The sequence below is a fragment of the Haliotis asinina genome, chromosome 6 (genome assembly GCF_037392515.1).
Source record: "Haliotis asinina isolate JCU_RB_2024 chromosome 6, JCU_Hal_asi_v2, whole genome shotgun sequence".
NCBI lineage: Eukaryota > Metazoa > Mollusca > Gastropoda > Lepetellida > Haliotidae > Haliotis > Haliotis asinina.
The window spans coordinates 62,417,977-62,444,427 of record NC_090285.1 but is presented as its reverse complement, the minus strand read 5'-3'; the positions used below and the strand labels follow the sequence as shown (position 1 = coordinate 62,444,427).

At 46.6% G+C, this 26,451-nt stretch overlaps 4 protein-coding genes across 4 annotated transcripts in view; 3 read left to right on the top strand and 1 right to left on the bottom strand.

Annotated features, from left to right (window-relative positions):
• Positions 1-1,600: 1,600 nt before the first annotated feature.
• Positions 1,601-6,575, top strand: LOC137287996 (uncharacterized). Its single transcript, XM_067820357.1, has 2 exons — positions 1,601-5,702; positions 5,884-6,575. The coding sequence occupies exons 1-2, from the start codon at positions 1,601-1,603 to the stop codon at positions 6,573-6,575; spliced, it is 4,794 nt and encodes a 1,597-aa protein (XP_067676458.1).
• A 492-nt stretch (positions 6,576-7,067) lies between these two features.
• On the top strand, positions 7,068-8,156 carry LOC137287995 (proteoglycan 4-like). The gene has a single exon (XM_067820356.1). It carries the CDS (start codon positions 7,068-7,070, stop codon positions 8,154-8,156), a length of 1,089 nt encoding a protein of 362 aa, XP_067676457.1.
• Positions 8,157-14,902: 6,746 nt separating this feature from the next.
• Positions 14,903-16,579, top strand: LOC137287994 (uncharacterized protein F54H12.2-like). The gene has a single exon (XM_067820354.1). It carries the CDS (start codon positions 14,903-14,905, stop codon positions 16,577-16,579), a length of 1,677 nt encoding a protein of 558 aa, XP_067676455.1.
• Positions 16,580-20,521: 3,942 nt separating this feature from the next.
• The window catches only part of LOC137287594 (organic cation transporter protein-like), a 28,056-nt gene continuing 22,126 nt past the window's right edge, over positions 20,522-26,451 (bottom strand). The window contains exon 10 of the mRNA XM_067819966.1: positions 20,522-20,995. Coding sequence (XP_067676067.1) covers positions 20,926-20,995 — 70 coding nt within the window. The 3' untranslated portion in view covers positions 20,522-20,925. The remainder of the gene's footprint in view (positions 20,996-26,451) is intronic.

Below are 26,451 nucleotides of genomic sequence, written 5' to 3'. Positions count from 1 at the left end.
GGTATAAAACTACACATAATTTGTCATCATTCACTTGATGCTCAGTTAATGAATTTATAACAGGTATAATTATTGGTAACGCCACTTAGATTACCCGATAAAGGTGCCCATTTGGCATACCTTGTGTCTGGATCGATCAAAGGATTAACCGATAACACTCTGATTGATTAATCACTTTGTGCGGATTTAAATGCGGATTCGTCAAAAGGTAGTGGTTATGTATGTGTGTAAGTAGTGTACAGTGTCACCCTGGCGTCTTTCGATTGTTCTCGGTCACGTGACCCCCATTGTGACGTCATTCGATTGTTCTCGGATGACATCATGAGTTGGTGTGTACGGGGTGTGACGTCATTCGATTGTTCTAGGATGACGTCATGAGTTGGTGTGTACGAGGGTGTGACGTGGTCGTTAGCAACGGGGGTGTTGCTAAGCAACGGTGGTTTGTGCGCGCGATCTCGCGTGATCTCGCGTGATCTCGCGAGAAGGAAGCGTGTTTCAAGATGGCGGCGGCGGCAGACGGACGGCACGGCACGGGACGGGACGAGGGAAGGGAAGGGAAGGAGAGGGGGGAGAGAGGGGGAGAGGAGAGGGGGAGGAGGGAAGAGTGAGTGGAACGACGGCGATGGGGAATGGGATGGGATGCATCGTGTTTCAAGCAGTCTTTAGGGAGCATGTGGGTGGCCCTGAAAAGGGCCGTTGATATTGTTTGGGGGTTGGTTTATGACTGTGGTCCACTGCTGCTGTCGCTGGAGACGTCATCGTCCATGGGTTCAACAAACTCCAAGATGCGTTGGATGAGAGTGTACATGGTGTCCATGCGTTCTTGAACGAGGGTGATCTTGTCGTGGAGACGAGTCAGTAGGCGATTGTCTTCCTGTTTACTCACTTTCTTCGGCGGTTCACTCGACTGGTTGGTGGGAGCCGAACGTTTCGAGGTCTTGTTAGGGCAGTTCATGCTCTTGTGCTCTTCATGGCCACAGTGACGGCAGGGATGTGGACAGTCGTAACTGCGATGACCTTCGTTTTTACCACAGTTGTAACACGTGTCGTTATCGTGCTTGTTGGTACTGCCGTTGTTGGTCTTCTTTGGGCATATGTAATGGCGATGCCCTTGAACACCACACTCGGTACAGGTCACCTTGGGGCAGTGCAGATAACTGTGGTCATCTGTTTCGCACAGGCGGCAATGAAAGGACACAGAGGAGGCGGCGACGGTGGGAGACGTCTGCATGCTTCAAGCTTCAGTCAACAACTGATGAGGAAAAGCTGGAACACCTCGAGTTTATATATAGAGTCGATGACGTCACGCTGGTGCGAACCGCCAATCAGCATCACTGGCCTCGTGTGACGCGACGTCCTAGGGATGTGTGACGTCATGAGCCTGCCCCCTCGGAAACAAAAAAAAATCACTCCACGAACTCCTGGTGCACTCCACGAACTCCTGGTGCACTCCACGAACTCCTGGTTGACTGACACTGGCCGACAAAGACCAACACTGCCAGCACTGGCTCACACTGCTCAGCCTACGATGACGTCATAGCGTGACGTCATAAACCGTCTATATAAAGCCGGCTCCGCGGGGGTCTTGTCAGTTCTCATCATGCCGTCAACGACCACGAACAGCGATGAACTTGAAGCAGAAGACCTTGAAGAGGATCCTGAGCCCTACCAGTTGGAGCCGGCGTCCAAACTAGTCACTAAAAAGTTCCGTACTGACAGTCATCGCTACAAGCTTAGGTTTAACCCAGCATGGCTGCAACGTCAACAACCTGAAGACTTACCCATCGTTCTCAGGGAGCAATTTGATGCCGTCTTGCAAGATCTCAGAAACGAAGTGAATGGTCATGATGGGGATCGAGTGGGACTGACCCTAGAACACCCTGCCTTGGATACACCCATTCGAATCACGTTTCGACGTATGGAGAACCTCCAGGGGGAACACATCATGGCCAAAGTGGAAAACGTGCAACAGAGTAACCGTGACTTGAACATCGATGACACGATGGACATTTTCTTACTGCACGTAGATGATCCTGATCGTCTTGGCGAGGGACACGGACGTCTCAAACACATTGCTGGCTTGAACGTTTTCCTGGAAAACAAACAATGCATTGTCCAAATCAAGAATGAAAACGATCCACTCTGTTTTGCTCGCGCCCTCGTCGTGGCCATGCATCATGTCCACCAACCTGATCCCGTGACGAAGGAATGGACCCAGCAATGGAAATACATCCGCGATCATCGTAGACCCGCTCAGCTGGAAGTCGCCAAGGCTTTATTTCGACAACTGGGGATTCCCGAAGGACCGTGTACAGGGCATGCCACGTGGGACTTGTTCAGTCAACGTTTGGCTCCCTACTATCAACTCAAAATTTACTCTCAGGATGTCATGAATCGGCTCCTGTACAAGAGCGAGGTGCCTCAACCGACCAAGATCCTGCACTTGTATCATCACCATCACCACTACGATGTCATCACCTCCATGACCGCTTTTACAGGTTGTAGTTATTACTGCGACACCTGTGACCAAGGATACAGTAACCCGCAAAATCATCGCTGCACTCGGGAATTTTGCTGCCAGTGGTGCCTACATGCTGGGTACTGTGGTGACGTGGTCAACGAAGGACTCTCCTGCCTTCAATGTGGAGGATGGTTTCGAAACCCCACCTGTTTTCAGCGCCATCAAGCAGCCTCTGCCAAGCATCCCAGCACTTGCTCCATAATCCACACCTGTCACCGTTGCTATGCCAAAGTCAACGTTCGACACATCCAGGGGATGACCAATCACAAGTGTGGCACGAATCGTAATTGCAAAATCTGCAAAGAGCCCTTGAAACCCAACCATCAGTGCTACATGACACCCATCGAACCACCCAAATGCAACGACGATGGTGAGAAAAGGAATGAAGAGAAAGAACGGCAACAGCGTCAGTTTATCTTTTACGATTTTGAATGCACCCAAGATCAAGGCACGCACGTTCCCAACTTGTGTGTGGTGCATCTGGGATGTGGCAAATGTATTTCCGAGGCCTCGAGCGAACTTTGCGAAAAGTGCCCCTGGCGTAAAGAAGGAGAAGGCCCTAGCCGCATGAAAGTGTTTCGAGGGGCGACCACCTTGAAGGACATGGGCGACTGGTTGCTCAGTCTGGCAGAAAAGAAAACCGTAAAGAAACGGAAAGCACCATCATCAAACCACCCACCCTCGAAACGCGCCAAACCATCCTCCCCAGTTGATGTGGAACAAGAAGAAGACGATGACGAAGAACAAGAAGAAAACGTTGCCATTGACGATGACGATGTGTTGGTCATGGCTCACAATTACCGTGGGTATGATGGACACTTACTCCAACAGTACTTCCACCGCCATCTCGTGAAAGCACCGCAGGTCACGCTACGAGGGAATCAGATCTTGCAGATGACTGTGGGGCGTCTCGTCTTCAAGGATTCCCTCAATTTCCTCACCATGGCTCTCAAACAGTTTCCAAAAACGTTTGGATTGACGGAACTCAAGAAAGGATACTTTCCACACTTGTTCAACACCGATCATAACCAAGGCTATGTGGGTCCTTATCCTCCCGTCTCCACTTATGATCCTGACAGCATGTTTCCTGCAGAACGTCAAGCTTTCTTGACCTGGTACGATGCACGAGTGGCTGAAGGGGTCGTCTTTGATCTGGACGAAGAACTGTTGGCCTACTGTCAGAGTGATGTGGATATTTTACGTCGAGGTTGTGCTGCCTTTCGTCACATCTTCATTCAGCAGAATGACGTGGACCCTTTCTACGAAGCAGTGACTCTCCCCATGGCTTGCATGCTCACTTTCAGAAAGCTGTTTTTGGAACCACGTACCATTGCCATCATACCTCCTCAAGGTTATCGTCCACAGCGTCGTTACTCTCTTCAGTGTCTGCACTGGTTGAACTGGATCATGCATCAACACCCTGGCCTCCACATTCAACATGCTCGTAATGGTGGGGAAGCTGGCTTTGATGGTGGTGATGGCAGTCGCTACACGGTGCACGGTTACGATGCCAACACACGTACCGTGTACGAATACCTGGGTTGTTTCTGGCATGGCTGTACTCGATGTTACAAGACAGGCCGATGTGAAACCCATGCCACCCTGGGCACAACCCCTTGGGAACGATTCCATCACACCATGTACCGGCTCGGTGTGTTACGACAGCATCCTGACATCGACCAAGCAGTGACCCAGTGGGAATGTGATTTCTTGAAAGAACAGAAAGACAACGAGGATCTGAGAGCGTTCCTGACCACCCTGCAAGGACCTCATGCTTACCTGCCTGATCCATTGGATCCCAGAGAGGCTTTCTTTGGAGGACGCACCAACGCCACCAAACTCTACTATGAAGCGAAGGAAGAGGAAGAGATCAAATATGTGGACGTGTGTTCTCTCTACCCTTACATCTGCAAGTATGGCACGTACCCCTTGGGACATCCCGAGATCAAGGATCATCCTCCCGTGTCAGACTTGTTTGACCTACATGGACTCATTCAGTGTCGGGTCTTGCCACCCACGGACCTCTACCATCCCGTGCTTCCTTACCGCGTCCATGGCAAGCTGCTGTTTCCTCTGTGTCGCACTTGTGCTGAAGAAGAGTTTGTTGGCTCCTGTCCCCACGGTGACGAAGATCGAGCATGGGTGGGCACCTACGTCAGCAAGGAGTTGCAGTATGCCGTTCAAGAGTGTGGCTATCAAGTCCTTGGCATCTACGAGGCTTGGCATTTTGACAGTCTCACCACGTACGACCCTGACACGCAAGAGGGAGGATTGTTTGCCAAGTATGTAAACAATTTCTTCCAGATCAAACAAGAGGCCAGCGGATACCCTGAAGGTTGTACAGACCCCGAGGAGTACATCAGGGAGATTCAGCAAAAAGAAGGAGTCACGTTGGATCGTGCTCACATTCGCAAAAACCCTGGACTACGTGCCCTCGCGAAAGCCTGCCTAAACAACCACTGGGGCAAGTTTGGTCAACGTATCGGGTTTGACAGGACAGAGTACATCAGTTCTCCACAAAGGTACTTTGCCCTCCTTCGGGATGAACGGTGCCAAGTAAAGGATGTCAACATTATCAACGAAGACCTCCTCTGTGTCACGTATGAACCTCGCCCAGAATTTCACGACCCACATCCTGCTCACAACGTGGTCATTGCAGCCTGGGTCACAGCCCAAGCCCGTCTCAAGCTCTACTCCTACCTGAAACCTTTGGATCGCCGCGTCCTGTACTTTGATACAGACAGTATCATTTACATTCATCGTCCCCTACAGTACAACCCTCCCCTGGGAGACACCTTGGGAGAACTCACCGACGAGCTGGGAGGGGGCAATAGCATTCAGATCTTTGCCTCGGCAGGGCCTAAGAACTACACCTACAAGCTACGACATCCTCAACCCGACGGCAGTGTAGTAGCTGTCAGCAAAGTCCGAGGATTTACTCTGAATCACAGGGCAAGTCAATACGTTCACTTTGACAGCATGAAGAACCTCATCTGTAAGAGGGGTCGAGTCAGCATCACTGTGCCCTATCCACGTCGGATCATACGGACAGGACTCCGCCAGAACAACACCTTGCTGTCCAAGGACACCAGCAAAGTGTACCGCATGGTGTACACCAAGCGACGCGTGATTTACTATTCCGAAGGCATGCCCGTCGAAACACTACCTTATGGCTATAAGGGCGAGTGACTATGCCTGTGGACTCAACAAAGGGACTGTTGTGGTGGTTGCTGATCATGTCATGGACAAGAAAACTGATGATACTGTATACATGGTTTGTTTGTTTGTTTGTATGTTTATCAAGAGTCATAAAAACAGTATGTGATGTATGGATATTCATGTGTCGTGTCATTTGTCTTCAGGGTTAGACCTGGTGGAGTCCATGGTCACCCTTTTTTTTATGATGATCTTGTTAAGCACAGACCTGGTGGAGTCCATGGTCGCACACCCTCCTAGCACCTCATTGGTCAAACCCTGTTGTCCTGACGTCACGTGTCCTGACGTCACGTGTCATAAAGACCTCCTCAACGCAACTCCTCATTCCGACTTTAGTCGTCAGAGAGAGAGCACACGCACACAAAAAAGGATGCAGTCTGTTCACCGTGATAAGCTCAGGACCAATCGTTTCAGTCTCGTCGTAGCCATCAAAGATATCGAAGCTGTGGTCGACAAATTGGTGGAGTTTAAACTCCTTACCCTCTTCATGAAGGCTGACATCATGGAGGTACCACAAACCTCTTACAATCGGATCAGAGCTTTATTAGATGTTCTGCCCCGGCGAGGACCCCAAGCTTACACCCTCTTTTGCAAAGCGTTGAAGGAATGTGACGAGACAGACGCCATGAGAGTGTTGGGAGTAGAGACTCCCACAGAGACTCCCACAGAGACTCCCAGAGAGGCTCCACCCAGTGACAGACGACAACTGACTCTGCATGATGTTTGGGATGATCGTAGAAGGTTGATCTTATGGAGGGACGGAGTCACGGAGTCACTTCTTAGAACAGGTCAGAGAAGCGATGCAGAAGCAGTCACAGTGACAGAGACGACCGAGTGATGTCATCCAAGGTCATGACGTCATCGCATGTGTGTGTATATATAAAGAAGAGTTTGTGTGTGAGACTTGTCATTCATCATCATGTTGTTCACGTTGCTGTTTGTGATCGCCACGTATCTGGAAGAGAGACACTTCTTAGAACAGATCAGACAAGCGGTGCAAGAGGCGGTGCAGAAGCAACAGGCTCGTGACGCCATGCGTGACGTCAATGCGTGACGTCATAGCACGTGCAGCTGCTGTATAAAAAACTCGGGATCCATCGAGACGTCTTCAGTCGTACCAGTTCAGTCAGCATGTCAGCATCTCCACGTCAGCACAGTAAGTATGGCTTTCACATACTTAACTCAACAAAGTACGCGACCGCACAGAGCATTTGTAGGCCCGAGGGCATCATGCTTGCACAATGCAACCGTCGAAACGTTGATGTTAATATTCTTTTTTCCATTTCATGTTACAGGTACTAGAGATTGTTCACTGCTCCCTTCTTCCAACATGGACCACATCATGAGGGCTGAATACATCCAATCCCCTTCGAGGTACTTTGCTCTTCTCCAGGATGAACGTTATAATGTGAAGGATGTACTCATCATCCATGAGGACCTCATCTGTGTCACTTATACCGTTCGTAAGTCGGAATTCTCCAAAGAGACAAAAGTCAAGACACCCAAGACCGTCCCTCCTAAATGGGTGGTGATACCACCACCACCAGGGACAACCCCTGCCGCCACGATGACGAGGAAGACACAGAAGGAGGAGGAGGTGGTGGTGGTGGTCAGCAAGAAGAAGAAGAAAACACCCACCAAGAAGACCCTGGTTAATCCTATGGATACCCCTGCCACGGCTCCTCCAAAACAAAAGAAACAGAAGTTGGAGGAGAAGGTTCCCGTCAAGACATCCCCTAAGAAGGTGTCCAAGAGTATCTCTCCTAAGAGTGTCTCTCCCAAGAGTGTCTCTCCCAAGAGTACTTGTCTCAAGAGTACCCTTCCCAAAGGTACCCTTCCCAAAGGTACCCTTCCCAAGGGTACCCCTCCCAAAGGTACCCCTACCACGAAGAAAACGAAGAAGAAGAAGGAAGCCCCTACCACCACCACCACCAAGGCAGCAGACCCACAGAGTGTCAAGAAACAGATGACGTCTGATGTGGTGTGGAACAATGATCAGCAAACTGTTGATGTCAGCCCCGACAAGTTAGCCTCTCCTGCTAGCCCCGACGCAACACCCCACGATGAGTTGCCTCCTGATCTACAAGACTTGTATGATCTACTACCGATGCTGTCACCAGAGATGCCACCGTCGACTGTCCCCACGACTGATGCAAAGCAGACAACAACAACAACAGTGTCAGGGGAGACTTCCGCCGACACGTCTGCTCATTCAGGTCTGATGACGACAGATCCCATGATGACATCCGTGATGGCTCCAGAGACGACTTCATCCGAGATGACTGCATCAGAGATGATGCCTCCCGAGGACTATCCAGACATTCCCATGTTTAACGATGAAAATCATTTTCATCCTGGACAAATGGACTTTCTACGTTGTTCGACTTGTAATCCCCACGACCATTTGAACTGGTGGTGATCTGTTGTTGTTGTTGTTGTTGTTGTGGTTCACAAGTTGTTGGTGTTGTTCCAATAAAATTCAACGTGAATGGTTTGAATGTGTTGTATATATCTTCAAGGTTCATCGATCCTTGAGGTCATTTCTGGTGTCACCTGCAGGGCGATAAGACGTATGTCAGGGACACTGTCAGGGACACTGTCAGGGACCATGTCAGGGACACAGTCAGGGACACTGTTAAGGGGCGACGACCTGGTGGATGCCATGGTCACCCCACTCACGTTACGTCATCCTTTTACCATGTTGATTGCAGGCCCTACAGGGTCGGGTAAAACGTCGTTCGTCAAAACGTTGCTGGAACACGTGTTTCAACCAGGCATTCTCGATCTACCGCCTCAGGGGATCGTTTGGGTGTACAGTGAATGGTAACCCATGCACGAAGATTTGGAAGTGTTGACATCAAAGTTAAACCTTCCCCTGACCTTTGTGCAAACCATGAGCGAAGCCAACACGCAGTTACCTGCAGCAGGGTCTGTTGGGGGTGGGGGTGGGGGTGGTTTGCCTGCACCCCACTGGTTGATCATTGACGATTTGCTGGGCGATCATAGCCAAGAGGAAGAGGCAGACGTGTTGCGATGGTTTACCAAGAAAAGTCATCATCGCAACACGTCCGTGTTGTACCTGACGCAAAACCTCTTTGCCTCAACACCTCATCATCGCACCATTAGTTTAAATGCTCACTATCTGGTGCTGTTTAAAAACCCGAGAGATGCCTCTCAAATGGATCACTTGGCTCGACAAATCTTTCCAGGACAGACGGCTTTCCTTCGAGAAGCCTACGAGGATGCCACCTTGGCTCCTTATTCCTATCTGTTTCTGGACTTGAAACCCACCACGGCCAAAGAGCATCGTGTGCGTACCCATCTCTTTCGCAACCCCACCACCCTTTACGTTCCCAAGTGATAAATAGCGCTGACTGTCGACCTGACCCCTCAGTTGAGTCTGACCTGCCATGGGAAACAGACGAAAACAGACCCAGCCCCGCAAACGTGCTGTTGTTGCCACAGGCTTGTTTAAACCCGCTCATAAAACCCTCCCCACCACCTTGGGACGTGATCCCACCGAACGTCATCGCTCGGGTGTACAACGGTTGTACGAAAGTCTCAGGACACCTCTTCCTCCTGCTTCCTCCTCCTCCTCCTCCTCTGCCAAACCCAGAAGACCTTCCTTAAAAGAGTTGTACCCCGCCACTCCCACCATGGCGGCAGCAGCAAACACGTTTGTCCCTGTCTATACGCATCGTGCTTCACCTGCCGTCACCTTGTCGCCTCCTTCTTCTTCTTTTGATGCCACCACTTTGTTCTCGTCGTCGCCGTCTCCTACCATGATTCAACCCTTTCAACCCTTGACGTCTCCGGCCATGATTCAACGACCTCGTGCTCCTAGCTCCACCAAACCGACACGCTCCAAACCGACGACACGCAGAAGAGTCAAACCCATCCGCCTTGTGAAACGCTTGCCTTTGGCAGAGAGTGTGGCTATCAAAGGACGTCATCGGCTGTTGCAATGATTTGCCATCGCCGTGAGAAATATGCGAGCAGGGCGTGTTCCTTTGAAAACGCAACACAAGACCTGGCTGTTGAGACACCAAGACGTCTTGACCAAGATCACTAATCCACGTTTGCCTGTGGATGAACGTCTGAATTACCTGATGAAACGCAGTGGCAGTGGAACGTTGGCAGGCGTGTTGACACGCATTTTGTTGAACTGGCAGTCCTACCTGCAGGAGGAACAACAGAAGCGACAACACCCAAAGCGTCGCCAAAGGAAACCTCAAGGGAAACCTCAAAGGCAGCCTCAAAGGCCACCTCAAAGGCAGCCTCAAAGACAGCCTCAAAGGAAACCTCAGGGGCGTCGTCACTCCAGGAAACAGACCAAGAAGGGCAACAACAAGAAAACAGACCCAGGGGCAGCCTTGACCCGCATGGTGTTACGAAGCCAGAAGAAAAAGAACAAGAAGACAACGGCATTACTCCCACTTCCACCACCAACGCTACCCTAAATAAATAGAGGTATCCCATCCTTATCCTCGTCAGTTCCATGGTAGCAGCAGCAGCAGCAGGAACATCATGTCTGCCCGTTTGAAACGTCACAAAGAAGCGCTCTGTCATGTGTGTAGTCCTACAGCAACACCAGCCATGCAACAGGCTATTTTGAAACATGCTCCGTCTGAACTGATTCAAGCCATCTGCGAATGTGTGGTGAATTTGTATGGAGGTAACATTCCCATGACAGCACAGCAACGCCATCGTTTACAAAAGCATGGACCCCTCATGCATACGTTGATGAAATAAGAAAGTGTCTGTGGCCAAGAAACGCAAACTGTTACAACAGAAAGGCAGGGGATTGGGTCTCTTGTCTGCCTTGGCCTCGGTGGTGGGTCCTTTGGTGTCTGGTCTGTTGGGGCGATGATCATAAATACAGGGATCCTCTCGGATTGGGGTTAGTTGTCTCTGCACCATGATGAAGCATGCACAGAAAATGGTCATGGTCCCCGAAGAGGTATGGCAAAGTCTGCAAGACGAAAAACGACAACGTCATTTGCTCAAGTCCAACCTGTTGGAACAGAAACGGTTACACACGCTTCACGATATGGATACCCTCGTTCGTGATGACACGATTCCCTTCAGGGACAGAGAGCAGCAGTATAACACCTTGTTGCAACAGATGTTGGCGTTTCAAGACAAAGCAGCAGCAGCTGCAGCAACAACAACAACAACAGCACGACGCACCAGCCACACGCAACCATGGAATGGAATCCCTGCCAACACCAGTCAGGAAGGAACAACACCCCTCGGGAAAGGAGGGACTCCCCCTCTCCTATCTGCTCCCCGTAAGTACGGTTTTACTTACTGAGTCACACTCTGGCCTGTGTAGAGGTCGCTTAGAAGTCTTAGGTCTACAAGTCTTAAGACTAAGAGAGCTGTCTTAGACCCCCTAAGCATGGAGAGCGCGAAGCCGGTTACAGAGTCACTGACTCATGTTGGTTTTTTGATTCTTTTGTTTCAGAACACTCCTCCTCCTCCTCCTCTGACCTCATTCTGAATGACGTGGTGCAAACGATTCCTAAAACGCTGCAAGCCAAGGCCAAACAGTTGATGGCACGGATACAAGCCCATCCTGACTTGGGTTGGAATGAAAACGGTCAATTCCTGGTGGAAGGGGAACCCATGCCTGGGACTCACATGGTGGATCTCATCAATGATCTGGTGCGACAACGTACCAAAGCAGATCCTCCACGGGGTTGGAACGTTCTGGCTCAGTATCTCGCTTCCAGCAACGTCCCTCATGAACTGATTGGCAACCCTCTCCGTTGGTCCTGGATGATGAAAACAAAAGGATCAGCATCCACCACCCAGCAACCTGGCACACGACAGGCAACACCACCTGACACCCCTATCAAACGTCCAGGAGGAGAAGCCTTGTTTTTAACACCACCTCAATCGAATCTTGCTGGCGTCAAGAAGAAGAAGAAGAAGACAGAGACTCCCTCTTCCCCTCTGAACCGAGTGCGTCAATGGATTGACTTTTAATCATAAAAGAGAGCAGAAGGTGACATTTACAACAGTGTTAGCATGAGACGTCCCAAGAGAAACAACAACAACAGCAGCAAGTCCTCCTCCTCCTCTTTGTCGCCTGCCTGGGCACGATGGCTTCACCATACTTATTACGATCCCAAACATCCGGCAGGCTATGTAGGGTGGCGTGGTTTGTGGCAAGCAGCAGTCAAACAGCAAGCCGTGGGATCCCAGAAGGGGAAATCCCAGAAAGGGAAACCCCAGAAGGGGAAATCCCAGAAGGGGAAACCCCCACTCATGCAACATCAGGTTCGACAATGGTTGAAAACCCAGGACACGTACACCTTGCACAAACCTGCCCGACGATCCTTTTCCAGGGATCTTTACCGTGTGAGCGGCGTGGACGAATTGTGGCAAGCCGATTTGAGCGACCTCCTCGCCTATCAGAAAGAGAACCAAGGTTACCGGTATCTGCTGTGTGTCATCGATGTCTTCTCCAAAATGGCTTGGGTGCAACCCATGAAGTCCAAGACCGGCACCACGTTGATCGAAGCCTTTCAACGAATCCTGAAACAAGCTGAAGGACGTGTGCCCTCCATGCTGCAGACGGACAAAGGGACCGAATTTGTCAATAAACCTTTCCAAGCCTTCCTCAAGAAACAGGACATTCATTTCTACACCAGCCAAAACCCAGAAACCAAAGCCTCGGTGGTGGAACGTTTTCAAAGAACGTTGAAAAACCGTATGTGGCGTTATTTCACCCAACATGGAACACGTCACTACCTCAAGGCTTTACCCCAGCTGATGCATGCCTACAATCATCGCATTCATCGCACGATCGGACAGCGACCCGTGGATGTGCATCCCCACAACCCTTACGACGAAATTCGGGTGTTGGATCACATGGAGCGTCAGAAGGAGGAACGGCAGAAGCAACGTCAGCAGAAGCAGAAGCACCATCAACACCAGCATTCTCTCTTGTTACCTGGGACCCGTGTTCGCTTGAACAAGACCAAAGGGACCTTTGACAAAGGGTATCTTCCCAACTGGACCAGCGAATTGTTCACCGTGGATCGCGTCGTGAAAGGGCGTGTGCCTCCTGTCTACCGAGTGAAAGATGATCATGGAGAAGTGCTCCAAGGCACCTTTTACCCCGAGGAACTACAACCCATTCAGAAAACGGATGACGTGTACAAAGTCGATCAGGTCTTGAAACGTCGACGGCGTCAAAAGAAGGACGAAGCGTTAGTGAGGTGGTCAGGTTACCCGGCCAGCTTCGATTCATGGATCCCTGCGGCTCATTTGGTCTTTTAAATAAGGGTGGCATCACTCTGTCACCGTCATTTGGGTCATACTCCCTGCCCAATCATGCAGAGCGAACCCAGGCTCAGGTGCAAGGAGAACAACAACAAGGCTTCCTCCTCCTCCTCACGTTGGTGTTGTTTTGGCATGGACTTGCCACGCAGTGAAGTGGTGTTTTTCTCCCAAGTGTTGCTGATATATGGCGTGGTCGTCATGAGCATGGTTCAGTTGGCATTGGATCACGGTGAGAAACAGTTGTGGACAGCGTTGTTGGCCAGTTCGTTGGGATACTTGCTCCCACAACCCACGTTGGTATCATCGTCGCCGTCATCGTTGACTTCTTCTTCTTCTTCTACTCCTGCTGCCGCCACCGCATCTTCGACTCCCTCCGTGTCCAGTCTGGTTCCCTGTCCTTGTTTTCCTCCAAGCGGGACTTTTACGTCACCTTACCCAGCGATGCGTCCATGGATGTTCATCCCGACACCAAGGTGAACCATTACGAAGTCAAACTCCCCTTTCCCATTCAAGTGAATCGTCAAGAGTGGGAAGTGGGCGTCAGTGAACTTCATTTTCCCATGACGTGGTACAACGTGTCGTACCCCTTCAACTGGTTTGTGCTTCGCGTGAACTTGGAACGCTTGACCAGGATTTACAGTTCAGGAGCACCGGATGCGACCGTGACCGAAGAGACCTCAGGCATCATCCGAGCCGTCAGCGAAAAGGTGATCATTCCCGAAGGCGTGTATTCCGCTCGAGAATTGGTCCAGAGACTGAACATCCTGCTTCAGCGTGCCTGTGCACGATTGTTGGAATAGCATACAGCTAATGTGTACCAGGCGGATGCCAGAGGTCGTTACACCGTCACCGTGAACTACCCCAAAGAAGAACTCCGATTTGAAATGCGCGGCCCAACGCACGTCAACTTTTATGCTCCCACACCGAAAGACATGTGCAGGGCCATCTCGGGTTCTTCCTGCAAAACAGCCTCCCAACCAGACCACGATGCCATCAGGTCTGCCTACACCACGCAACTGGTGTTGCCTGTTTCCTTGGTACGCATGCTCGGATTCATGCAACTCCCCGTGGTCGACGAAGCAGAGGAAATAAGTCAAGTCTCCACTTACCCTGTCCAAGTGAGTGTGAATGACCGTCCTCTTGTGGTGGAGGAACAGGAAGCCGACCATCTGGCTGGCTTTGATACGGTGTACGTCTACTCGGATGTGGTAGAAGATCAAATCGTCGGGGATACCATGGCTCCCTTACTGATGTATGTTCCCGTATCTCGTCGAATGATGGAAGACAGCGTCGTGATGAAAACTCCCCAGCATGTACGCTACATGGGATTGCGTCAGGGAACCACGGATGCCATTCAAATCTATTTAATGGATGACATAGGACGACCCGTGCCATTCCAGAGTGGGAAGACCATCGTGACACTCCATTTCCGTCCCCGTCGTCTGGGCACGTACTGACATGGTAGGACATCAGTGTATCCGACACCGGTGCAGCACCGGCTTGGGTGGCCTACAACAACAAGGACGAGGTTTAGCCGCATACCGAGGTCGCATTCATCAACGCGGGAGAGGTCTCGGAAACATCTTGGGAAGCTTGGGCCGTTCAGCCCTCTCCATGCTGAAGACGGTGGGAAAATCGGCTCTCAAAACCGGTGTGAAGATGCTGCCAGGCTTAGTGCAAGATATTCGTTCTGGACGTCGTAGTGTACGGGACAGTTTGAAACATCATGGAAAACAGGCCTTACTGACCACCTTGCAATCACAGTCATCACCGGCACACAAAAGAAAACGAAATCCGTCATCTGGTCCCATAAAGAAGAAGAAGAAGAAGAAGAAACAACAACAAAAACGTCAAGCTTTGTTTTGAGTCGTCATGGAACTTTGTGACATTGGACTTGACATAAAAAAGGCTCATTCCCATGAACAAGGGTCAGTTCAACACCAGACACGAACCTGTCAAGACCTGTTGGGCAGACCTGTCAAGATGATGCGCCGGGATGCTTGTGAATGTGCCAAGTCACAGTTGGATCTCTTTTCGGTTCCCCCTGTGGTGACGTCAGTTCAAGAGGGTCAGTGGATTCGATACAGTCCACTGGCACCCCCTTCGGTGGCGGGTCCCCTCAAGTTTAACATTGCCAACCCTGTGAATGCGTACATTGATTTGAATCAGTGTTACCTTCGCATCTGCCTCAAAATCAAGAATACCGATGGCACGGATGCCACTCATGATGGGGATGACCGACTCGTCATGTCCACGGTGAACAACATGATGCATTCCCTCTTTCGAGAAGTGCGTGTGCAAGTGGGACACAACCAGTTGGAAATCACCCCCTCCATGGGAACCTATCCCTACCGAGCCTATTTGGAAACGTTACTGAGTTATGGGAAGGCAGCCAAAGGGACGCATCTCCAGTGCCCAGGATGGTACACCGATGAAGCTGGAAAAATGGATGACTTCAATGCCGTCGCTCAGAATGTCAATGCAGGACTCGTCGCACGACGGCGGGTCATTTTACCCACCCGAGAAGTGGAACTGACAGGACGTCTCCACTGTGACCTGTTTCTCCAAGACCGGTACCTGGTGGATGGCGTCCCCATGAAACTAGAACTGATTCGGAGCCCGAGTGATTTCTACTTGATGAGTGCTGGAGATGTGGAATGTCGATTTGAACTGACCAAAGCCGAGTTTTACGTACGCCAAGTCAACATCGATCCTGCCATACGGGAACAGCACGTGAAACACATGTCACCAGGAGTCACGGCCAAATATCCTTTGACCCGAGTCCAAGTCACGGCTCACGACATTCCAGGAGGAGGGCGCGATTTCCACAAAGATCAACTGGTGGGAGGACAACTGCCCAAACGCGTGGTGTTGGGACTGGTGGACAACGATGCTTTTGCCGGTAGCAAGGAAAAGAACCCCTTCCATTTCAAACACAACAACGTGACCAGTCTCAAACTGAAACTCAATGGCCAGGAAGTGCATGGCACAGAAATCAAAAGTGACTTTCAGAACAACAGTGGTTCGCTCAAACAGTTGTACATGAACCTGTTTCGCAACACGGGACACCTGTGGCAAGAACATCCCTGCAACCTCACCCTAGACGAGTTCAGGAACGGATTCACCCTGTGGGTGGTGGACTTGACGGCAGATCTGGGAGCAGACGAAGGTCATAACTACCCACGACACACGGGCAAGTTGGGACTCGAACTCCAGTTTGCAGAACCCTTACCTTACCGCACGACAGCGCGACCACCACCACCAACAACAACAACAACAACCACTGCGAGAACAGGCACTACAGCCAAGAAAACAGCCAACACGGAAATGGTGCCATTACAAGAATTAGCAGACCAATGGCGATTCATCATGTGCCCTACCTGTCTGAAAGCCCGTCCATCCGATCGATTCGATGTCGTCCCCACAGCCAAGTTTTACGTATGTCTCTATTGTGGTGGGGGTGTCCCCAAAGGAACGCAATCCCTCCACGATGACATTTGTCCCGGCAAATATGTTTTCCGAGGACTCCAACTCATCTGTCGATGCTGACTGTGAAGCATCCACACCTCACGAACCTTTTCAGGGCCACCCACATGCTCCCTAAAGACTGCTTGAAACACGATGCATCCCATCCCATTCCCCATCGCCGTCGTTCCACTCACTCTTCCCTCCTCCCCCTCTCCTCTCCCCCTCTCTCCCCCCTCTCCTTCCCTTCCCTTCCCTCGTCCCGTCCCGTGCCGTGCCGTCCGTCTGCCGCCGCCGCCATCTTGAAACACGCTTCCTTCTTGCGAGATCACGCGAGATCGCGCGCACAAACCACCGTTGCTTAGCAACACCCCCGTTGCTAACGACCACGTCACACCCTCGTACACACCAACTCATGACGTCATCCTAGAACAATCGAATGACGTCACACCCCGTACACACCAACTCATGATGTCATCCGAGAACAATCGAATGACGTCACAATGGGGGTCACGTGACCGAGAACAATCGAAAGACGCCAGGGTGACACTGTACACTACTTATGTACATATACTGATCAATAATGAATACACGCTGTCGTGTCTGTGTAAAAAACACACCCTTCTTTCAAAGCATTAAACCGCCAATACATTGATTGCTCGTTATTGGCTAACTAAATTACTTTTTTTTAAAGAATGGCGGACATTATGCCATAAGTTGTCAGGTGTGCTATCTTGGGTGACCAATAAGACATACCTGAAACGGTACATCACATTTTCGTACATTAAACTGTTAAAAGACAGATCACTTTGGAAATCTGCGTTTTTGTGGATATTGATGGATGCTTTCCTCGAACAAGGTAATAGCCTGACATTGCTCGTATAAGTTTAATTCGTTTTAATTTTAATATTTGCATTTTGCTTTTATGAAGTTGTTGTAGCATTCAACAGAATAATTGTTTTCGTCGTGAAGCGTAATGATACAGAGAATATACATTAGGGCATGCGTCCGAATTATCATTCACACAGGCAAACTAAAATATTACATTTCTTTTATACATTCGCTATAAGTATCAGCAGATTGCTTATTTTCATCAAGTTTCAAAATCCATACAAGTATGATTATAAAGTAAGTAGTAATTAGGATTGTAAGACCAAATATAAAGACGTACATTGACAAGTGTCTACATGTGAAGGTTTACAAACCAAGTGAATGTAGCAAGTGAAGAAATTTATCGTGAAGTATTTTCACTTCGACCCCCACCTCGCTTCGTAGAAGACGTTATGTGTCATTCAAAATCCTTTTGGTCAAATACGTATTTATCTACTAGCAGAAAGTAGTTTGATTTTCTAACTTGATGTCAACAAACCATAATCTCATTAATTCGAACGTCCTTAGCCCGTGACTTCACGATTTTCAAAATGGCGGCCCCCTGTCTGTGGACAAATGCTATTTAAGTTAACGTTGTTTTTGACAACTTGCAAAATCAAAATTACTTTCTTCTGATAGCAACATATGTATTTGATTGATGTACAATAGGATTTGCATGACATTGCTTGTAACATAATAATTTCAGACTTGGAAGCGAGGCGGGGGGTCAGTTTAATAATAATAATTACCTACAATAATATTGTCACCTCTACCGCAACCTCGCTTCCGAGGAAGATGTCGTTATGTTCATGCAAAATCCTTTTGATCAGCAATGTGTAGTAAGTAGTCTTGATTTTATAACTCGATGAAAACAAATCTCAATAGCATTTACTATCCTGGAAGCGAGATAGAGGGCGAACCATCCGATTTGGTATGTACCACATGTTTCCACAACGCTCCCTTCGCACACAAAAACAACCCATTTAGAGCCAACTACAGGGACCGCTCGAAATCTGTGCATAGTGAAATCATCACCCGACCCCAAGGAGCAATTGACGGCACCACAACAATTCGGCATGTCTCGGCTGACGTAGAGAAATCAGCAAAATGACGAGCTTCCTACACATTTCATAAAAACTAACTGAAAATCGTTCCCTCTGTGACGTCACTGCAGGGCTCAGGCGACGGCGTTACGTAACCTGTCTGTGGTTTCGTTGGCGGGGGAGAGTCAAGCAGACGGCTTTTTGGCAACTTTTAATAGCTCGGTATGAATGATCCACACGTTTTTAAAGAATGAGTTTGGTGTTCCGCTTACGACTAACCACAAGTCTTTCATACATAATGGTTAAAAGAGTAAAAAATTGAGTTTATTCGTCCTTTAACGCAAATGTTGCTGTTGAAATGGAGTGCGTGTCATCTTTAACATTTTGAGGACGAGGTGACGGGCTTCGTGTCTCGAAACGCCTTAAATAATGGTTTCGTGCACCCGTAAAAATATTAACTTTCTTCTCGACACACATACATTGCAACCGTGGTAATGAAAAATTCTATGAACAATTTCTAACCACCCGTTCCAACGTCTCCCCATGTTACCTTGTCCGCCATGTTGGTTTTCCTTGTGAGCCTCATCCAGGCGGTGATGGTTGCCTGGGTCAGTGTCGGAGGGAACCAGGCTGTGGAAGATTGTGAAATTTACGTAATTTCTAAATGATAATAGTGTGGCATGTTGTTTTTGCTAGAACTCTAAAGCATTTACTGCTATATAAAGAATGGCTGTTGCGATGTATGAGAGGGACTCCTTTGGATTTACGTTCACCTGCCCGCTGACATCGATGACTCAAGACTTACCTCTTAATCCGTCCACACTGAACTTTCAAAACCTGTCAACAATCTTCAATCAGTTCATTCCCTGTTACTGAAATGTGTGGTGTCATTCATTGTTAGGTTGTTTCTTCAATATAGAAGTGGATATTACAGACTCCTCTGTGTTTTATTGTTCTGGATTCATAAGCCCTTTCTCAAAGCAATTTCTAAACCGTAACAATCTTAACCTGTTCCTCCATATACACCATTACTATTTTGCAGCTACATATATATTTAGACATAAGTAAGCAAATTATTAATATCATTACCAAGCAAATGTTTGGACAGTTGGAAGCTGGAAGACATGAATGCTCCAAGTTAAGATACTGTAAAGGTTTAATGTTGATTTACACGTTGCTACACCGTCATCCAAATCAACAAGGATGTCCACTTGATTCATGAAGGACCAACAAGCAAGGCTGTGTAAGAAGTCCCTACTGCATCTGTCTGTGTGTGTGGTAATAGTTCACACGGAATATCCTTGTAACAGCGACTAGATGAGTGAGTGAATGAGTTAAGTTTTACGTCGCTATAAAATTTCAGCTATATGGCGGCGGTCTGTAAATAATGGAGTGTGGACCAGACAATCCAGTGAACAACAGCAGGAGCATCGATCTGCGCAATTGCGAACCGATGCCATATGTCAACCAAGTCAGCGAGCCTGACAAACCGATCCCGTTAGTCGCCTCTTACGGCAAACAGAGTCGCCTTTTATGGAAAGGATGGGTTGCTGCATCTTTGATTATCTCCAGGGTATACGTTCCGATAAGTCTCCACTATACTATGGGCGTATCTACGGCTCTGTCCGACAAATTTATTACCTCCCTTGGCTGTCTTTTTATCCAATCAGGTGTCCACGCTGGGAAACTGAGCAAACCAATCACAACTCACTTTCGCTTTTTTAAATTATCTAACCGATTAAACTTGGCAACACAAACCATGCAGAGGTTCTCTGGAAGAGTTAGTGGGAGTTCTTGCATATGTTTTTTTAAGTTACGGACCTGTCAATTTGTATGATTTCCCTAAAATCTGAGTCGAACAGCGAGCAAACCTTCATAGTTGCGACCGCTACCTATGTTGACACTGGCAAGCTCGGTTATAACGGCGGCCTAGCTGACTGGCTACTGTGAGAATGCGGAGCCAGCAAAGGGAGGTAACAGAAGTATCGGGCCGGCCCGTAGATGCGTCCAGGGTATAGTGGAGACTTATCGGAACGTATACCCTGGAGATATCGATGATGGGTTGCTGAAGGCCCATTCTACCCCGGACCTTCACCGGCCTCGACTAGATGAATGTACTCCTACATTTATTGACATCAACAAGATGATTACAATGATGGTTAGGCTTCTGAAGAACATAACATCATAACGGTTTACTCATCACCTAACCCTGGTTAGTACCATTTTTCATGAGGTACACAGTTAGAATAGTGGTTACAGGGATACAGAAACAAACTTATTTTCAACAGGTGCCAGACACCTGTTAATATCCGCTGTTACAACTGAATCCATGATCTGTCATTCCATCATGTCGCTTCAAATAAAATCCAACTCACATCCTACATGGACTTCGATTTTCGGTATATTATTACATATGAATGACTTCGTCAAGTTTCTATTAACAAATGCTGTTACTATTTCCTGTGTTTTGTTTTCAGACAATGCGGACATCTTTAGAATCTTAAGCCATGCTTTCTTTCATTGTGACTGAAGAGGACTCAGCTCAGCAGGTACAGATGCATCTGCAATTTTCTCCTCGTCCTCGTTCCTGAAACAAAAACGAACAATTCAGAAATCTAACATATGATCGGTTCACATTACACATAAATCACTTCTGGGCAGCATCAACACACAAATCGATGGATGAATCGATGAAGAGCACTAAAAGAGCTACTGATCTGGTAAAACATATTTTATTAAAAGCCAATAGGATCGCTAGCTCTTAAGGATGCTCACCATGGGCGTTAATGGGGGAAGGGCACGACGCACTTCTGTTTGCCATGACGAAATGTACGCAAGCATATTATTACAGATGTCTCCGAAAGAATGGCGGACATCAAATCATCATGTTTGTAGCGCATATAGTTACAAAAGTGTGTTTTCTGTAATTTGTATTATCATTGATTAAGTCACAGTTACCATTGGGTCACAGTTTTGTGTGTGAATGGTGGCTCACTTTTCATATCGTGTAAGTTCAATGGCAATGGTAGTTTTAGAAGGCCTTCTGATAGTGCTCCAGTTGCCTGTCCTTGGCAATCTATTGTTTACTTCCTGTTGAAGAATATTCTGACTAAATGGAGACGGCCACACTTTGCTCGAATGTTCCCGGTTCTGCGTCAATGTATATAAAGGCTGGTTGTTGTGTTGACGAATACGCTTGGACTTACACTCGGAATTATTGTGAGTTGTGTGCCTCTGCCTATCATCGTTTGTCAACAACATCCCACCTACAACCTTTATCTAAGATCTGACAGCTCCGTGTAAACAAGCTTCATTTAGAATTCTGCTCTCTCTGTAATGTCAAGATTCCGGTTAATTAATTATGTATTTGTGACCCATTACTTTAGACTTGTGACTCCACTGCATTGTACTAGATGTCTGTATTGTGATTCATTCTAATTTGCTCATTCTGTCCTCATTATTTATTGAATATTAGGGATTTGTCCGTGTTATAGTGTGTTGGTTCAAAGAGGATCCTTACACCTCTTGTCACGGCAATGTATTAACCGTAACAATGATGATAACATCAAATAAAATATGCAAGTAAGAGGTACACATTCTGAGCGGGAAGTTTGCCAAAAAATCTAGAAATCACTATTTGTAGGGCTTACAAAGACCCAAGCTCGCGAAGTACCCTCTCGATTTTTGTGTTCTCATTTTGTAGGTAAATCTGTTGCCTTGCAAGGCGTGCAGATTTTAATGAGGCATATACAGTGACCACTGCTGATGTAGCCTTAAAACAAGCATAATGTGTTGATTTTGTAACAACCCTTTTCTCATTATATAGTGTTCTGTTTAAGCTACCATTTTGAAGTTGTTGCGATTATGTTTCTCATTCATTGGCTTATTTTGCATTGTTTTTCTTTATTAGATGTATTCAAGTATTAAACTACAGACTTACTTATTGCTTGGATATATACCTAAACGCCACATCAACACAGCATGCAGGAGGTAAATACACAATATGATTTAGAAAGTGGTCGAACGCAACACATTATATTTGGGATTATACTTGATCAGAAAAATACAGATTTTAGCCCGATTATTGGGTCCCATATGGGTTCGAATCCCGTACTGAATTCATCCGACTCATGGTTTCATGCTATTCTTTCTAATCAAAATGATTATCAAAGTTATATATACGAAAATAATACACAATAATATTTAGAAAGTCGTCACATATAAAACGTGCTATACTTGGGATTACACTTTCTCAATGCACAGCAGATTCTAGTACTCCTGAAGCATTTACCAGAATCCTGCCTAGAAACTCTTCTAAATATTTTTGATGATATTTGGACATCGGGTAACTTTCCTCCCTCATGGCGTGACGCCATAGGAGTACCAATACCTAAACCTGGACGTGATCATACCGATCCGTCAAATTATCGACCAATTTCACTAACTAGCTGTGTTTGCAAAACCATGGAACGTATGACAAATAATCGACTTGTTTGGTACTTGGAAACAAATAACCTTATCACAGATATACAATGTAGTTTCCGTAAAAATAAGTACTGTCGATCACTTAGTGCGTTTAGAATCATTTGACCTTGAGAAGGCATATGACACTACGTGGAATCTGACGTCGACGTCGTTTGCCTGAATTCATAGCCAACTTTTTAAATGACAGACAATTCCAGGTCCGTGTGGGGTTCTACCCTGTCTTATCATAACAATCAGGATCAGGGTGTTCCACAAGGCAGTATTTTGTCTGTCACTCTTTTTAGTTTCAAGATAAATAGTTGATCAAAAGTTTTAAACGATTCAATTAATGGATCGTTATTTGTGGATGATTTTAATATTTCCTGTCGTGGTTAAAATATGCATACTACTGAACGACAACTGCAGCTGTGTTTAAACAAAATAAAGAAACGGCTTTAAATTTTCTAAATCCAAAACTAATTGTATACAATTTTGCAGAAAATATAAGCCATAAGGACCCAGAAGTATCTCTAGATGACCGTCAATATATGGCAGCAATATTGCCGATATGACGTTAAATTTTAACTCACTCACTCACTCACTCACTCACTCTAGATGGCACTCCCATCAAAGTTGTAAAGGAGGCCAAGTTCTTGGGCCTAATCTTTTACTCCCACTTAATATTTCTGCCTCATATTTAGTCCCTTAAAACTAAATGCCTGAGGGCTCTTGACTGGTTGAAAGTTGTTTCCAAACTCAAAGTAGGGAGGGGATCACGCAACCTTCTTACACCTGTATCGATCACTGGTCCGTTCGAAACTCCATTATGGCTCCAGCGTATATGGTGGAGCCTGCTAAAGCAACCTCAAACTTCTTGATTCTGTCCACCATCAAGGCTTAAGACTTTGTCTTGGTTCTTTCAGAACTTCACCGATTGATAGTCTCTACGTTGAGGCCGATGAACCATCTCTTACACAACGTCGTACTAGATTGTCTTTACAATACATTACTAAATTATATTCTAATTCTAATTCTAACCCTGCCTATAACTGTGTGTTCAATCCCCTTTATGAGGATTTGTATAACAAAAAGTCTTCTCTTGGTCCGCCTCTTGGGCACAGAATTAAACCATTAATTTCTTCAGCCGGCATAGAAATATATCGCCTTCCCGTCTTCTTTCTTCTCCTCCTTGGCAATTGGTTAGGCCACAAGTTGACCTAACATTAGCATCATTTAAAAAATCAGAAACAAATTACTTACAATATAAACAAGAATATCATCAAATAGAACATAAATGCAGCAATTACAAACCCTAATTTACAGATGGATCCACGGACGGTGGTGCAGTAGCTTGTGCCACTGCCATTGGCTCCAGAACAATATCTTCTAGCATTCCAGATAACAGCTCTATTTTCACTACAGAAGCAAACTCCATTTTAACAGCTCTCAAATATATTCAAAGACACCCTAAAGGTAAACAATTTATAATCTATTCAGATTCTCTTTCTTGCCTTCAGGCGATTAAAAATATTTCCTGCAAACATCCACTTTTAATAGAAATAATTGAATTGTATAATGATCTTTCTACTGGCCAATACGACATCGTCTTTTGTTGGTTACCCAGCCACGTAGGCATTTCAGGGAATACACTCGCTGATCTTGCTGCCAGGGCAGCACTCAACAAATCTGTGACACCACTTCTTATTCCATGCTCTGATTACAAAGGTTGCATTAGAACTTACATCTGTGATCTGATGCAGAAGAAGTGGGACACCCAGGTAGGTATAAATATATTACATGAAATAAAACCGTAAATTGGTTACACCTACTTGGGTCGTCAGTCCAGACTTGAAGAGGTTATATTACGACGATGTCGTATTGGCCATACATGATTTACTCATGCATAAATATTGAAAGGTGAGGATCCTCCGTTTTGTATCCCCTGTGATGATAGAGTCACGGTCAAGCATATTTTGCTTGACTGTGTTGAATTCTCCATCACCAGGGATAAGTATTTCAATGTCAAAAATATCAAAGATCTTTTTACAACTGTTAGTTCTCATTTAATTATTGGGGTTTTTTTTAAAGAAAATGATTTTTGGTTGAATTTTGAGTAACATGTTCTGTAAATAGATGTATTTTAGTGATTGGTAGTTTACATTAGCAACATGAATTGTTAGTGGCTGTACCCTCAAAGGGGCTTGAAGTATTGTAAAATTATTGTCCTCCTGAGAGGGTACGTAAGTCCCGAAACGTTCAAAGTCAATGTAAACTTACCAGGATTTGTAAGCGTAGTATATTTGTTATTTTAATTGTGGCTAAAATTTCTTACAAACGCCAGCGGTTGAGAGGATGGTGTAAATCCAACTAGGGTCCGTGCAGGTAGCAAAGTCCCCATGGTCCCTAGTATGGTGATCTACCTTCAGTTGCTGGCGATCCATAGCTTCTATATTGTATTGTCCACATAGTAATATTAGTTTTATCTTTCCTCGCTAGTCTTAATGATAATTGTGATAATCTAGTTGTTTTACTGTCCTTCGTAGACAGTTTTTTTTATAGCAGACATATATTTCATTTCAATATTACATGTTCTCGTCACGATATGGCTGAAATATTGCCGATGTGACGATAAATCTTAACTCACTCACTCACTGGCCAATACGACATGGTGTTTTGTTGGTTACCAAGCCACGTAGGCATTTCTGGTAACATAACGGCTCATCCTGCTGCCAAGGCAGCACTCAACAAATCTGTGACACCACTTCTTATTCCGTGCCCTGATTATAAAGCTACAATTAGATCGTAGATCCGTGATCTGATGCAAAAGAAGTGGGACACCCAAGTGGGAGTAAATAAATGACATGCAATAAAACCTTATATTGGGAATTAAATTTGTTGAATGAATCGTAAAAGGATAAGTATTTTATGATTGGAAGATTAAATTAGTAACTCAAATCGTTAGTGGCTGTACCCTCAAAGGGGGTTGAAGTACTGTAGAATAATTGTCTTCGTGAGAGGGTACGGAAGAGTTCCAGGTTTTTAATCGTAGAATAAGTGTTCTTTTACTGTATGGCTAGATTTGTCTAAATTGCTAACAGGTGAAGGGATGATGTAATTCCAACTAGGGTCCATGCAGGAAGCAAATGTACTGAAGTCCTCATGGTCCTTAGTATGGTGATCTACCTTCAGTTGTTGGCACCCTATAGCTCATTTTTATATTGTATTGTCCTCCAAAGATACATTTTTTTAGTTTTAATCACTAGTTTTACATTCTACTCTGTGATATTCTAGTTAGTTTTACTGTCCTTCGTTGACAGGTTTTTACAAAGTATGTGCTATTAATTTATATGTATTTTTATAATTATTCGTTCTCGTCACGATATGGCTGCAATGTTGCCGATGTGACGTTAAATATTAACTCACTCACTCGCTTGTGTGGTTGAGTTCCATCTGAGGATGTAGGTTCGAATCACAACCACACAAAAGTAGCAGAATATGTGCCTTACGGAGAAAATGTAATACAAAATATAACTTGCATATATTGCCATACATTGTATTATATCTTATAGCTTCTGACTC

Bases quoted from the DNA above. Each gene is read 5' to 3' on its own strand.
- LOC137287996 (XM_067820357.1), top strand. From the start codon at position 1,601: ATGCCGTCAACGACCACGAACAGCGATGAACTTGAAGCAGAAGACCTT. The intron at 5,703-5,883 runs GCGAGTGACTAT...ATTTGTCTTCAG, and splicing joins ACTACCTTATGGCTATAAGG to GGTTAGACCTGGTGGAGTCC.
- LOC137287995 (XM_067820356.1), top strand. From the start codon at position 7,068: ATGGACCACATCATGAGGGCTGAATACATCCAATCCCCTTCGAGGTAC.
- LOC137287994 (XM_067820354.1), top strand. From the start codon at position 14,903: ATGGAACTTTGTGACATTGGACTTGACATAAAAAAGGCTCATTCCCAT.